Genomic DNA, 12,636 nt, shown 5'->3' with positions numbered 1-12,636 from the left:
GGATAATAGTTTCTGTAGAAAATTTTAACAATGATATAGTTTTTAAAGGAAAATAACCAATCAGGAACCACATCTATTACAGTGATACAATTGGCCGAGGAAGTATTTTTTTTTAATGTATCTTGATTTTTCCTTTTCTTTCAATAGTGCACACAATGCCTATGGATCATTTGCATTTCTTTTTCCTCCATCTATATTTGCTTCTGCACCTTACAAATATCTCTGTTTACTCTTTTTCATTCCAAAATAGGAACGTATATTCTGAAATGCCTATACCAGAATAAAAAATAATACTGGACAAAAGATATTTGTAAGGTGCGAAAAATTGGACCCATTCCTTAAAATTTCATCCAGTAGGAAAAAAAAGCATGGTATTCGAGCATCAGTCATGGATTTTTTGGTCCTCAATATCACTGAATGCAGCAAATATGACAATATAATCTGATACAGTGGACAACTTGATCACAAGTGTAGCACTGCATAGCATCATCCACCAAAGAAATATTCCTCAGAATGCTAAATAATTAGACGTACAGACAAGAGGTATAGGAAACATAAATGTTGAACAGAGGAAGTCACTAAAAGAAAATCATAGACGACTTATCACAGCTTCCACCTCGGAGGGGGTGTAAAGATGATATGTTGGAGCCACCTTGGCAATGTCAACGTTGTTGGGAGTGACCTAAGATGAAAATCACAAAATAAAACAATTAGTTTTTTATTCTCCCTTCCATTTCAGGGAGGGGCGTCAATCAATTGACAAAACATGCATTTGATTTGTTGCTTACCTTCTCTTCCATAACTTGCTTCAAAATGGATAAAGCGATAGTCTCAGCTTCCTGAAGAGTTAGGTCCTGCACAACATAATAATTAACACCAGATTGCATTGCTTTATACTATGTTTCAGCATAATTCTAGAAAAATAATCACTGATTTTTAAAAAGCACTCTCAGGGACCTAAAACAAACACTTATTTCTCCAAAATAAACATTGAATCAAACACGCACTTAAAGCCTCTAGAATGAAAGATGTCCTTTACAGCAAATATTGGCAGTGCATTGACAGAACTCCAGAACAAAATAGGAAAATGGCATTAATTTGACCATCAAAATTATCAAAAAAATTTAACTAGCTTAACTTTTTCCTAGACATGGACAAAATTCATTATAATTAGTAGAATTTAGAAATATAAACACTAAAAACAAGCAACAATGTCAACTGAACAGTTGCCGTACGTATATTAATGCTAAGACAGGAATATGAAAATAGGATTTAAACAAAAATCAGCAGACTAGGTAAATTGTTTTATCTTCTGTAAATTGGAAACTAGGTAAAATCCTGAAGACGAAGTTTAATTTTGTGATTCCAGATAAAAAGAATATATATAGTTTGAATAATATTACCTTTTGTTACGTTATTTTTAAGGGGAGGTAATCAACTATAAGTTTACTGTTACAAACAGCATAGAAGGTTTATGTACAATAAATATAAAAATATTGATACCTTGTTGAATTGTTCTTGCAGTGAACTGTCTGCACCTTCCGACCCTGAACCAATTGCTTTTCCGTTGCATTGCCAAAATGTGCCAGATGGATCGGTGTAATATCTGAAAATCAGAACGTTTAAATCCAGTAAATGTAAGAAGTCCAAAATGAAAAGGGCTGGGAAGAAGACCAGAAGAGATAACTGCATATCATCCAGTGACTGAAGAAATAAAAGCCTAGGGAGTAGGCTAAAAACAGAATAATGCTCTGCATTTATTTATTGTCTAATCAGTAATCTCCATTAGTGTATCTGCGACATACATGAATAAGAAAATTGTTTATATTGAGCCTTAAACCTTTATATGTAGGTGAACTACATGCTACCCTCAATTGTTTCCTTGTTAAGGTAGAAAAAAGTTGCAAGTTGCAACCAACAACTGATTACCATTGCATAACAAAAACCTCAATATATACTTTCTTGAGAGTAGATTTAACAGGGTAGATAGGTGAACCATAAAATGAAATAATGCCACAAAGGAATGGTAAAACAAGGTACTTTGTTGAACCAAAAATAGCATTATCTTAAAACTACAAAGAGCAATAAGATGCTGCAGTACTGCATGACTATGAAACACCTGCAAGGAATGTCAAAGTTCCGACTTCAATTAGACAAGGAAGATGTAATATACACCAACTTTTAAGAACTTTTTTCTTAAAAATATCTTTTGAAGCATGTTATAAAATGTTTGGGAAATCCATAAGCTTTTTATAAAAATAAATCAAAACAATATCAGATTTTATAATGTTTTTAGAAACTACAATGAATAGCTTCAAAAAACAATCCCCACAAAAAGCACACTTCTACACAATCTCAAAATTACTTTTTAAATCTTAAACAAATAAGCTCTCAACATAAAAAGGCCTTGAGTAACAACAAAAGAGGATCCTAAAGGAACAATCCTATGATCATGAACGACCAAAATATTAATTGTTATTGAAATATCTTTTATCCAGAATTGCTTTTTATAATTTTACAAATTACCAGATAAAAGCAAAAGATAATAGGAACAATAACATCAATTTAAAAAGATCACCAGCATCATAAATTCAGACAAACACTTTTAAAGTAATCATTGGATAAACATAGAAAACAAACCAAAAGGGCAACTCCATCAGAAGTAGCCATTTCTTAATAGATGAAACAAATACTTACAAGCTAGGTCCATTCTCATCATGACCAGCAATGAGAAGAGATACTCCAAATGGTCGAGACTGCCAAAAAGAAGAAAAAAACGGCGTATGTTAAAATACATGCATGATGATCTACTGTCACTGCTATTAAGTGTTTTGTACAAAAAGAAAAAGGCTTATTGGCACATGCTTCTTAAGCACCTTATATGAGGAACTGTATATTTATAAATTATAATGTTGAACGTTCAACTATGGATGCAACCAGGATATCAGTGCATTAAGAAATGTTTAGGTAAATAAACATTTGTTTATATCTCCAATCAACAGTTGTCAAATGCAATATACAAATTATCGATATTCCTAGCAGATACTTCAGAAACAACTTCACAAGTTCATAAACTATTTTTTCCTAAACAGAAGCATCAGAAACAAGCAAGCAAACAAATAAAAGCACAAATATCAAAGTTGAGAAATTCTCACCATGGATTCTTCATCACCTTCACCAAAACGCAAGGCGAGATCACAAAGAGCTTGGGTTGTAGACTCAACAGTCATTGGCTCACCATAGGAGAACCTATGGTTCTGCAAACAAGAAACCAAAATATATCAATCATTAACTAATCAACTACTTAATATATGCTATAAGGTTCACAATACCTGAGTTTCCACTCGTGCATGCTCAACAAGTGTTCGAGCATCAGCAATCAATCCACTCATTGCACAACCTATGTGCTCATCAATTTCCATAATTTTCTCAACACTACTTGGCTCCTGAAAGAAAGTAGTAGGCTTTTATCAATGAAGGTGCAAAGCACAAGTAACCACAGCAAGATAAATCATGTTTCTTTATGTCCAATAAAATCCATATAAACTATAAATTCAGTTATAGTATAGGCAAACATTTATGTGTTCACGATACACAGAACCTAACAATAAATGACCCAAGCCCACCCCATCAGCAAAAAAAAGGGTCTCTTTTCACCCTAAAACAAAAATGAAGAATACTATGATAGCAGAATATAAAGGAAACAGCATTACTTTTCGTGGTACATGACTGTATGCACAACCCACATTTTTGTCTATAAAATGAACATCAACAACAGCTTGCTACCAAAATTCAATTTTTGTGAAGCATATCTATGGCAAAAACCAACATTTGTACAAGCATATTTCCTACTTAATTCCATCAACCTGTATACTTATAGTCAATGGTCACTGGCACATTTATGGGTAAATGGTAAATGTCACAGTAAGATGATAAATATACCGAAATAATTAAAAGTAAAGAAACAGACCAGCAGTGGTGAAGTTATGCGCTTTTCAACAGCAAGGACAACACCCTCTTTAGTCTTCAACCCAATTGCAGTTGATCCCAGCTGCAATCCATGAATTGACAAACATAAAAATCAGGAAAGAAATAGTAAGCCTTTTTCTTTTCTTTACTGATGGATAACAATAATCACAGAAGAGAAAGAACAGAATGAAGCAACATACCTTGATGGCTTCAATTGCATATTCAACCTGAAACAAACGGCCTTCAGGAGAGAAGGTGTTGACTCCTCGGTCATACTCAGTTCTATTTCAATCACAACGTAGACAATTAAACAATTAGGAAAAAAATAATGGATTCAGGAAACCCATTGGTTTATTGAATCAAGCAAAACGGAAAAGGCCTGAACTGCATGTTAGAAGCAAAGGATGGGGAATTCACCTTGTGAGAAACATCTCTGATAAAATTTGGTGAAATTACTGCACAAAATGGTGGAAGCAGAAGAGATTAGAACAAAGAAGGGCATGAGTAAAGAAGGGGATAGGTTCGGGGGGGTATTGGAATTACTAAAGAGGCATGGTTTGCTCCTCAAGGGGTTTTGTAGGCATAGGAACAAGCCGGGGTGGGGACACATTTTTCCCTCCCCAACCCCCTACCACATTCCCAGATAGGGCTGAAAACATCCCCACACATGATTACTGCTTACCACTTTTAGCACATTTGTTAATCTACCAGTATATTTCTCAAGCCCTACAGTTTATAATTTAACAATCTAATATTAATTTAGAAAGTCAAATCTAACAATATAAAACATACACGAGCACAGTAGAACTTACTATAATAAGCTGCTAATGTAGCCTCATTATAAGTAATTGAAATGTAGTCTAGTTAAAATAATAATCAGATATCAATCTAACATCATAAATCTAATACAAGCATTGTAGAAATTTCAATAATAATGTACGGCATTCACCTAGTCCTTATATTGGGTATTTTCAGACTGCTAAAGTTTCCTATAACTCCTACACTGTCCTTCAAAAACCTGGAGCCACTGATTATCTCCAATAAAGGAAATAGAACAGAGGTTCATATTTCTTGTGTACTGAGATTATCACCGTGCCTACCAAAGTAATCAACACAGTTACTGGACTTGTACACCAGGAACACAAAACTCCAGTGGACAATTAAGCTTAAGGAGATTTTAATATGCTCCAAGATTAAGAAAACATCTAACCAGATTACCATAAAGAAAATCCTAAATTTATAATTTTTACTTAATTTAAACATACGTTCATAAGTGATGCAAGCTTTGGCAGGCAACACATCTTCATAGATGACAACGCACCACTCAAAAAGAAATGACCAACAAATGTAATAAATTGAAAAGTTCAACAACAACAGTGGTTTTATAGAAGTTGCAAAACAGTAACAAGTACACTGTTGCAAAACAGTAACAAGTACACTGTTGCAAAAGCGATCACAATGCCAAAGCAAAGACAAGCAATGAATTAGTACGAGATATTCACCAAGAACTCCCCCTGTAAAGGAGTAATCAATTCCTTATTCGGCAATCCAAAAACCAGTCCCATATACACACATCTCTCTCATGTTTATCAACACTTGATACTGAACCACTCTGATATTTCTCTCCAATTCTTTTTAGCCAACTTGATACTGAACCCTAAAGGCACAAGACCAACCACCCGACCGCACCCTCTCTAATTCAAAATATCCCTCAAACTGAACATTTTCCTTTCGTTTTAAAACATACAGAAAACCGACCTCTCATTCTCACTTGCCAGCTGTCTCTCTCTCTCACCCTTTGATACCTTTTCTATAAACATTTAAACACAAATTCCCTCAGATTCCCTTTCTTTACTTCGTTTCTTTAAATTTCTATGCCTCCCTTAATCAACCCATTTAGTGTGATATTCACCGAATAACGACGATGGCTGGTGCAGAAGCTCTCATATACACAGCCATACCCAGCTCAAAGCAACCACTGACTCACGAGCAATCATGAGTCAGCACACTATTGAGTAAACATCATCAGATCATCCATCCAAAGAATGGACAAGAATAGATTAGAATTGGACAACATGCAGTGAATCAAAGAGGGGTAAGTGAGGAAAGGGGAAACGAAATTGAAATTGAAATTGCAATGCAAAATAAAATCAAAAACACGTAAGGGAAGAAACCCTACCTCCTGTTGGATCTGCGAATGCCAAATGAGTGTCCCGCACTGCAGCAGAGGGTTCGGCTTTTGAACTTAATTTGCTTGCTCAAGGGGCATTCTCAAAAGAGTCAAAAGTAAAATGGAAAAATAATATCGATACTATAAATATATTTAACAGAAAATTAATATAAAAAAAATTAAAAAGGTATATAGTGTGGCATATGGGATGAGAAGGTTGTTTTTCTTTTTTACCATAGAAAAGTTTATGTTGATGTAAAAAAGGGTATTTGTTGTAATATATTATATTATATCTTATTTAATTAGTTTTTAAATTAATTTAATTAATATAAAAACATTGAATAATTTTTTTAAATAGTTTATTTTAAAATTTTAAACTTATTACAAATTAATTTATAGTTTACAATTTGTTTATATTTCAATACATTCTTTATATTTTAAATTTCATTACAAATTAGAGTAATAAATATTTTATTAATTTGAAATAATAAAAATTACTTATCCGTTTATATTAATTGAAATATTGTTTTATATTAATCACAAAATTTAATATTTTTTAAAATGTAAGTAAAATAATGGGATAAGACAAGAAAAATTAATTTTCACCTCACTATTTATTTATTAAAAAAAGAGTAAAAATTTAATTAAAAATATAAAATATATATATATGTAATTGAATAAATTAAACAAATTTAATAAGAAAACTAAAGTATCTAAATTTATATAAAGGGCACAGATATTAAAACAATTTTTTTTATAAATTCTTATTAAATTCCTAAAAAAGGATTAATTATTTTTCATAAGTAAAAAAAATTGATTGAGTAAGAAATGGAAAATACAAAAATCATATTATTTTTTTCTAGATTGTGTTGGCACATCAGATCATAGATTTAATTCTTACAAGCCATGAAATTGGTCTTCCATTTAAACCTTTCCTAAGATCTTTTCATTGATATTTGCATTCATTTGTCCATTTGTTCCATATCAAAAGGCCCATATTTCTCCACTTAGAAAAAAAATCCAATCATTCATTATCCACACTCGGACCTTCTCCTACTTGCCTTCATGTAAGCTCCATCAATTTTTCTTCATTTCAAATTTGTGTTCCATTCTTTCTCACAGATGTTTGTACATGGTCTGTTGCATTGACACATGACATAGTTATGCCAATTCACTCTTGAAGCGCCACTGAAACTTAAATGTTGGCTCATGCACAGGTTAAATTCTATATGCACTCTAAGCCACACCCTTATAGAACCACGAGCTTGCATGAATGATTCTGAATGGAAAGCCAATGATTCCAGTAGTGTGGCTCTGGAGAAGTTCAAAAGAGACAGCGTTTACATTGACAGAAATGGGAAACTAAGGAACTTCAATCACAAAAAAGTGTCCAGGAAAAAATGTAACAAACTCTTGAAACATGAGTATGTTCGCTTGTTCATTGAAACATGTGTGTTTGTGTCATGTTTGAAAAGTGTGTAGTTTTCTATGACCAGGTGGTTCTTTGAGAGGACGAGGATGGAAATACGGTTCTGGGTTTGTTGATGGGATTTTCCCTGTGTTGAGTCCAACTGCACAGGAGATTCTGGATTTCCTTGAAAAGGGTGTGGAGAGTGAGGGTATTTGGAGTTCACTGGAAAAGTTTCCAGCCACTCTTGACTTATGGGATGATATTTTCACTGTGGCTGTTCAACTTCGGATGAGGAAAAAATGGGATTCAATCATTTGGGTCAGAAACTCACATTGCTGCCTTCAAACTTCTCATTTATTTTTCATTTTTGCATGGCTATTGTCTTTTATTGGATTATTAAACATGATTATGCCTCTGAAAAGATGTTACAATATATCGATTTTTAGTGTAGGCCATTCTTAACCCATTTTATCTTCAGCTGATTGTAATGTTTTGTAACTCCACACTCAAATCTTAGTTTTCTGTTTTACTCTATAGATTAACTACTTTCATTCTCTTTCTCTTACCAAAATATGTTGTGTCTGTCTCTAGTATTGATAATGACAACATTTGTTTCATAAACTTTTTTCTTCTTCTAGCAGATTTACCTTGCTGGTAATGTTTTTGCCAGTCAAATTCTTTGAAGCGTTAACTGTATGGGTTGCCTGTTAAATCCATCATACCTTCATGTTCAGGTGTCACCTGTCATTGTCTATTTTATGGGACTAAAGCGGCATGAATACTAGGGCAGTGACACTAAATTTTTGTTTTTGTTTAACGAAGTTATCAGTTTGTTTTGGTATTTCATAACAGAAAAAACTGTACAGATATGTAGATGGATACTGCTAAGGAGCTCCTATAAGCCAGATGTAATCTGCTATAACTTACTCATAGATGCTTTTGGGCAAAAGCTTTTATACAAGGAGGCCGAATCCACATATCTGCAGCTTCTGGAGACTCGATGCATTCCCACTGAAGATACCTATGCCCTTCTTATAAAGGCTTATTGCTTGTCTGGGCTACTAGAAAAGGCAGAAGCAGTCTTTGCAGAAACGAGAAATTATGGTCTTCCTTCAAGTATGTTCCTGAATTACCTTGTTCATCCACACATGTTGTGTCATTTCCTTGCTCTTTCCACGGATTCCTCAAGGGTCATCTTAGTTAGACATGCTGACTATATATTTTTCATTCTAGTAACCTTTTCAATTTTGTTTACTAGGAACCTTGGATAGTGAAAAGGTTTTTATGCCAACTTCTATGCAATGACATGGTGAATATTCAATTTTAGATTTCAAACACAGGGAAGAGATAAGATGTTAGGGGAAGTGAAAAACACATTTTATGTAACTTGTTTTCACCAACTTTGGTTTTCTTCGGCATTTATTGAGGCTATTCCAAACTTTACCCAATATTTTTTGCATGCAAAACTTTTATGTGCATCCATTTTTTATAACTGGAAATTTGATCCTTTAAAATAGCTAACCATATGAGAATAAATAATCCAGGTGCAGTTGTATACAATGCTTATATAAATGGGTTAATGAAAGGAGGAAATTCTCACAAAGTAGAAGAGATTTTCCAGAGAATGAAGAGGGATGCCTGCAAGCCAACCACTGAAACTTATACCATGTTGATAAATTTATATGGAAAGGTGAGCTTATGAAGATTCTATATTTTCTGACTGTAATTTTACTTTTGACATTTTCTGTAAGATCGGATCTGATGGGTTTCAAAATTAGGCAACAAATTTTGTGACTGTCCTCGACTAAACCAAATCTGTGTAATTGTTGATGACCTTCACAGCTACAAAGATGACACATTTTCAAGACATTTATGATATATAGACTTTTATGCATACATTCTAGTGTTTTCCTTACAGTGCAGTCATAACATAAAGTCTTAAATTTTAAAAATTATGCAGGCTGGTAAATCCTTTATGGCCTTAAAAATGTTTCATGAAATGACCAACCAAAAGTGCAAACCTAACATTTGCACATACACTGCTCTGGTGAATGCATTTGCGAGAGAAGGACTGTGCGAAAAAGCAGAAGAAGTGTTTGAGCAAATGCAAGAAGCAGGGCTTGAACCTGATGTATATACTTATAATGCCCTCATGGAAGCTTACAGGTTGTTAAGTAAGAGGCATAAATACCTCTTTGATTGTGATTTATTATCCGTTTAATCTGTTTTGCTCTATTTACTTCTCTTAGATAACCGTGAATCCATGATATTTTAGATGTTCTGCAGAAGAAACTTAATAAATGCAGTGAACTTACATGCATGACAAATAGGCTTTATCAGGTTATTTTGGATAACTGATAAAAACCTTCACCTCTGAGGTTGAGTTAGAAGGTTTACTACTGTAAATTTTTACAAAAGTTGTCTCTGTCGAATGTGTCAATTCCATTTTTTTAGTGTTCTCTGTTATTAATTGCAATGGTTTCATATCTAGGAAAAATATCAAGAATTTCTTCTTCCAACAGTCGTGCAGGTTATCCTTATGGAGCTGCAGAAATTTTTTCACTAATGCAGCACATGGGATGTGAACCAGATAGAGCCTCGTATAATATATTGGTAGATGCATATGGTAGAGCGGGTTTTCAAGATGGTAATTACCTTCCCTTGGAAGTTATCATTATGTTTTGTTAATTCAAATGAAATAGCCTATCAGAAAATCTCATGAATTGATCCCAAAAGTTTGCATTACCTGTCTGTAAACAACGTTATTTCAGATATCCCCACCCCACCAAAAAAGTTTTCTTTTTTCAGCAGACATAAAAAAAAAAGTGAAAAATTTCTTGCAAATTCGGTGAAATTTATTCATTCTGGACTATCTACTTCAGAATCTTGATCTGGGTTTGTACATACGAGAGATACACATGCACTGCAACCAGTATGCTGACATTTTTGTCACGTATAGTCTTCAGATCTGTTTATCCGCTTTACTGGTCTGATACATTGTTTTTTCTCTGCACTTCCTTATGAATGAAACTCAGATGCTGAAGCTGTTTTTGAAGATATGAAAAGAGTGGGAATAACACCAACAATGAAATCTCATATGGTTCTTCTTTCTGCCTACTCTAAAATGGGCAGTGTGAACAAGTGTGAGGAGATTCTCAACCAAATGTCTAAATCTGGTCTGAAACTAGACACCTATGTTCTGAACAGCATGCTAAACCTGTACGGACGTTTAGGCCAATTTGCAAAAATGGAAGAAGTTCTGACAGTGATGGAAAAAGGATCATATGTAGCTGATATCAGTACCTATAATATCTTGATAAATAGGTATGGACAAGCAGGATTTATTGAGAGAATGGAAGAGTTTTTCCAGTTGCTACCTGGCAAAGGTTTAAAACCTGATGTGGTAACTTGGACTTCACGTATTGGAGCCTACTCCAAGAAAAAGCTTTACTTGAGATGCTTAGAAATATTCGAAGAAATGATTGATTCTGGTTGCTACCCAGATGGAGGAACGGCTAAGGTTCTTCTTGCAGCATGTTCCAACCAAGATCAGACAGAGCAGGTTACTACTGTGATTAGAACAATGCACAAAGATATGAACACTGAATTGCCAGTTTAACTTGTTTGATCTTTCAGCTGCTACTGTCAAGAAAGTGTTATACATACGATTTTTTTTTTTATTAAAATGTTCAAAAGTACCGTTACTTTAATAAGATGAAAAATGATTAAATGAAGTACCATAATGCTATTTTTTTTTTCTAGCCTGCAATGTTCTATTGTCATATCTTAATTTAGTAACTAAAATTTAGCCTCTAATAATTGGTTAAACTTTTAGAAAAAATTACTTTTCTATCATAAAATTGATTCATCTTGATCGAGAATTTTCTTTTATTTATGGGTTATTCTTTTTTATCCATGAAATTGTGAAATGTTGTAGTTCTCTGATTAACTTCTAAATATTTCGAGAATTAAAATTAATTCTAAAGTTAAAATGAATATAATAACTACTTATATGAAGGGAATGTACAGTGTATTTTTATATCAATTAAATGTAATTATTAAGATTTTATTTTTTATGATTTATTACATGAATGCAATTCTATTTTTTAAGTTTTCGTTACAATCTATAATACCCTCTATCTATTAAGATCGTGTGTATGACATGTGTGAAAATAAAATTATACAATTTAAATTTCTAGTTTTTATTTATAATTTTTAATTAAAACTTTGTTTTTTTCTCTACAGTCATTAACTAATGATTATAAATAAAATGTTGAATTTTAAAAAATATTATACGGAGTTGCAAAATAATAAAATAAACATAACAAAATAATGCGTGCTCTTAATATATATTATGACATGTGTATATTTCATGAATAAAATTTTAGTTTTACACCCAATAACATAAAGAAAAAACAATGCATTTTCTTTATATATGTGTAAATATTCGAGTTATTTATATTTTTTTATATCATAAATCAAATACTTAACTTTAATTAAGTCAAAATAAAAAAATTTCTCTCTAAACTAACGAAATTATACTTATTCAAGAGTTTGATCAAAATAATTACTATGGTTCAAGAGAAATTAAGGTTCTCTACTCGGACACTACAATGAAAATGTTTTGAATCACGAATAGAAAATAAGCGTCTTTATTATGGACGCTTTATTCTGTCCCCACTTATGAAAGGTCTAATTCAATTAGCTTTAAAATACTACAAGAAGATACAAATATCACACAATAATATATTTATAAATCAAAACATAATCAAACTACTACACCTCACAAAAAAATCCGAAGTCTACATAAACTTATTATATTAATTAATTATGTACTTAATTTTTAAAAGTCTAGCACGAATAATTCTAACAATTCTAATTCCATCATAAAAAACAGTAATTAAACTTCACTAAAAAAAACATGTTGTCTATTTTAGACTTTAATTTTCATAATTATGACATCATACTTAAGTTGTAAAAATCGAAACAAGTGAATAATTCAAATTAATTTTCTTTTTCTTAAATTCTTATGCTTGTTGTGAAAAAGTTTCTAAAAAGATAAAATAGAAAAAAAAAGTTTTACATT

At 32.4% G+C, this 12,636-nt stretch overlaps 2 protein-coding genes across 4 annotated transcripts; one reads left to right on the top strand and one right to left on the bottom strand.

Annotated features, from left to right (window-relative positions):
* Positions 1-374: 374 nt before the first annotated feature.
* LOC108324017 (proteasome subunit alpha type-5) lies at positions 375-6,276 on the bottom strand. Of its 2 annotated transcripts, none has more exons than XM_017556797.2 (10): positions 6,149-6,276; positions 4,387-4,424; positions 4,170-4,251; positions 3,971-4,051; positions 3,333-3,446; positions 3,156-3,257; positions 2,698-2,756; positions 1,504-1,606; positions 789-854; positions 375-682 (listed from the first exon to the last, which is right to left on the bottom strand). In XM_017556797.2, the coding sequence occupies exons 2-10, from the start codon at positions 4,398-4,400 to the stop codon at positions 590-592; spliced, it is 714 nt and encodes a 237-aa protein (XP_017412286.1). In that variant the 5' UTR covers positions 4,401-4,424; positions 6,149-6,276; the 3' UTR covers positions 375-589. The 2 variants fall into 2 exon arrangements, with proteins under 2 accessions (XP_017412286.1, XP_052730741.1); XM_052874781.1 differs by lacking the exon at positions 6,149-6,276 and adding an exon at positions 4,652-4,671.
* An 844-nt stretch (positions 6,277-7,120) lies between these two features.
* LOC108325368 (pentatricopeptide repeat-containing protein At2g35130) lies at positions 7,121-11,284 on the top strand. Of its 2 annotated transcripts, XM_017558432.2 has the most exons (8): positions 7,121-7,206; positions 7,357-7,541; positions 7,636-7,868; positions 8,417-8,666; positions 9,095-9,240; positions 9,511-9,716; positions 10,073-10,197; positions 10,586-11,284. In XM_017558432.2, coding segments are annotated over exons 1-8 (1,731 nt in total). In that variant the 5' UTR covers positions 7,121-7,204; the 3' UTR covers positions 11,170-11,284. The 2 variants fall into 2 exon arrangements, with proteins under 2 accessions (XP_017413921.1, XP_017413920.1); XM_017558431.2 differs by lacking the exon at positions 7,121-7,206 and having other exon boundaries at positions 7,228-7,541.
* The last annotated feature ends 1,352 nt before the right edge of the window (positions 11,285-12,636 follow it).

Source organism: Vigna angularis, chromosome 3 (genome assembly GCF_016808095.1).
Source record: "Vigna angularis cultivar LongXiaoDou No.4 chromosome 3, ASM1680809v1, whole genome shotgun sequence".
Lineage (NCBI taxonomy): Eukaryota > Viridiplantae > Streptophyta > Magnoliopsida > Fabales > Fabaceae > Vigna > Vigna angularis.
This window is presented reverse-complemented; position numbering and strand designations above follow the sequence as displayed.

Bases quoted from the DNA above. Each gene is read 5' to 3' on its own strand.
- LOC108325368 (XM_017558431.2), top strand. From the start codon at position 7,349: ATGCACAGGTTAAATTCTATATGCACTCTAAGCCACACCCTTATAGAA. The intron at 7,869-8,416 runs GTCAGAAACTCA...AAAACTGTACAG, and splicing joins AATGGGATTCAATCATTTGG to ATATGTAGATGGATACTGCT. The intron at 8,667-9,094 runs GTATGTTCCTGA...TAAATAATCCAG, and splicing joins AAATTATGGTCTTCCTTCAA to GTGCAGTTGTATACAATGCT.
- LOC108324017 (XM_017556797.2), bottom strand. The intron at 3,258-3,332 runs GTATTGTGAACC...TCTTGTTTGCAG, and splicing joins ATGCACGAGTGGAAACTCAG to AACCATAGGTTCTCCTATGG. The intron at 1,607-2,697 runs GTAAGTATTTGT...TCTGATTTTCAG, and splicing joins GATGAGAATGGACCTAGCTT to ATATTACACCGATCCATCTG.